We start from the raw sequence: 2,442 nt of genomic DNA, 5'->3' as shown, positions 1-2,442 counted from the left end.
TTTATATACTATTTTCATATACATTTTACTAATTTTCCTTCATATCTGACACTTCTATTATAGAGAAAGGGCAAATAGCAATATTAAAATATTTCCTCTAATTAATTCCCTTTTAATGTGCACCAATTTCATGCACTGGGCCACTACTATCTATATAAATGCCCTGAGGGCAAAAGTTGTGTCTTACCTACTTTTTATCACAGTATCTTAGATGTAGAAACTGCTCAGTTAATATGCATTAGACAAAAGTATAAAAGGCATATCTTGTGATTTTCCATTTGTATAATTAAGAAAAACAAAAACAAGAGTGCTTTATTTTATAAATACTTTACAATGATTATTTACCTACAGTATTATTTAAAATTCACATACCAGGGCCAAGGGCAGGCGGCGGCGGAGCGGGGGTGGGGCGGCGCGGTCTGGCTCGGGCAGGCTGGGGCGGGAGCATGGTGCGGGTCGGCGGGGCCCACCGGCTGAGGACAGCGGCCTCAGTGGCCGACAGGGTGCTTATGATTTCACGTATTTTTGCTGAATTTGTAAAAGAGGCACGCCAATGATGGATTAACACGAACATTGAAATGCTGTGCACAGTTTCAAATTGGAGCATATTGAATTTTCACCCTAGTTCAGCAGCTCTGCTGCTCACTTAAATGCAGATGAATGAAGACCCCATTCGGGAAGACACCTGGCCAACGGTCCAGAGCTGATGCAGGCCATGCTGGTGTACCTGCAAGCATGATGAAGAAAAGGACGTCCCACAAAAAACACCGGAGCAGCGTGGGGCCGAGCAACCGTGTCCCAGCCTCGGCGGAACATCGTAGGCTGCAGGATTCAGCATGGGTGGAAGGAGGGCAGTGGCCCTGTCACCCAGTGGAAAGGAACCGTTCTGGACCAGGTGCCTGTAAACCCTTCTTTGTATCTTATAAAATACGATGGATTTGACTGTGTTTATGAATTTAATAAAGATGAAAGAGTTTCTGCGCTTGAAGTCCTCCCTGATAGAGTTGCAACATCTCGATTCAGCGATGCGCACTTAGCCGACACAATGATTGGCAAAGCTGTAGAGCACATGTTTGAGACCGAGGATGGCTCTAAAGACGAATGGAGGGGAATGGTCTTGGCACGTGCCCCTATAATGAACACATGGTTTTACATCACCTATGAGAAAGACCCGGTCTTGTACATGTACCAGGTCTTAGATGATGATAAAGAAGGTGACCTTCGCATTATGCCTGATTCTAATGATTCACCTCCAGCAGAAAGGGAACCAGGAGAAGTTGTGGATAGCCTAGTAGGCAAACAAGTGGAATATGCCAAAGAAGATGGCTCTAAAAGGACTCTTATGGTCATTCATCAAGTAGAAGCCAAACCGTCTGTCTATTTCATCAAGTTTGATGATGATTTCCATATTTATGTCTACGATTTGGTGAAAACATCCTAGATGTCGTCAGGAACTTTGCCAAATTGGTGGAACTATTAAATGTATAATTTGTAGACATAAAGACTTTCTGCTTTCCAGTTTAATGAAAGCTTAAAGGTCCCTGCGAACCCACAATCTCTGCCAGCAGAACGGGTTTTGTTCTGAATAGTACAGATTTATGTGAACACAAAGCCTTTTGTGTAAGCAACTCCTTCCTCTTAAAAGAAGTCTGTCTGTCTGGAGGGGAGTTACAGGTAAAAGTTAAGCTAGTATCATTGTCAATTAAAATTGTAATCGATTTAAAATAAATAAATAAATAATAAAATTCACATACCAAACAGAGATTTTAATTTTCATTTTCATAGAATATATATTATATATGTATTCTATGAAACCCTATATGTACCATAATCCTTAAAGCAGCCGCCCAGTTACTGCTGTGTACAAGCATTTAGGTTCCTAATTTGTTGGGACATCTTTTCTTGCCCTTTAGCATGCTACTGGCATGGATGTGGAAAGCATGTATTAGTCTGACTGTCTGAAAAGCTACATAATGGCAATGAGACTCACAGCAGCTATTTAAACTGTGATCATAAGGCTGCTTAGAGTTGAAAGGCAAGTCAATTGAATTGTTTATTTACAACCAAAAAAAAAAAAGACTACTATAAATAGTTGGCTAGAATTATTTCAGAATTATGCAGAATGAAGTTTTCATAGAAATGCATTTCAGATTTAAGTCCCTCTGAACCTTGAAGGAAAGTGGCCAACATTTCTGATAATCCTGATGATTGGTACACACATACTATAAATCAATTTTCACATAGCACTAAGCACTTTGTTCTTTGCAGTAGTATAATGGGATTTGAGAGCAAAAAAGCACCAGCTCTATTCACTGGCCTATAACTCAAGACTCAGAGTTAAGCTCTGTACAGTTCACAAATTTATAATGAAAAGATTAAGTGTTTGTTTGTTTGTTTGTTTTTGGCAGAGAAACTACTTCTGCATCTTCAAGTCCATGAATC

At 40.0% G+C, this 2,442-nt stretch overlaps 1 protein-coding gene across 1 annotated transcript; it reads left to right on the top strand.

Moving 5' to 3' along the window:
* Positions 1 to 477: 477 nt before the first annotated feature.
* Positions 478 to 1,476, top strand: LOC129150229 (spindlin-1-like). The gene is given in 2 exon segments (XM_054720897.1): positions 478 to 791; positions 793 to 1,476. Coding segments are annotated over 2 exon segments (780 nt in total). The 5' UTR covers positions 478 to 660; the 3' UTR covers positions 1,442 to 1,476.
* Positions 1,477 to 2,442: the final 966 nt, after the last annotated feature.

Source organism: Eptesicus fuscus, chromosome 9 (assembly GCF_027574615.1).
Source record: "Eptesicus fuscus isolate TK198812 chromosome 9, DD_ASM_mEF_20220401, whole genome shotgun sequence".
Classification (NCBI taxonomy): Eukaryota; Metazoa; Chordata; class Mammalia; order Chiroptera; family Vespertilionidae; genus Eptesicus; species Eptesicus fuscus.
Note: the sequence above shows the minus strand (reverse complement) of the source record. Positions and strands in the feature narration are given on the sequence as shown.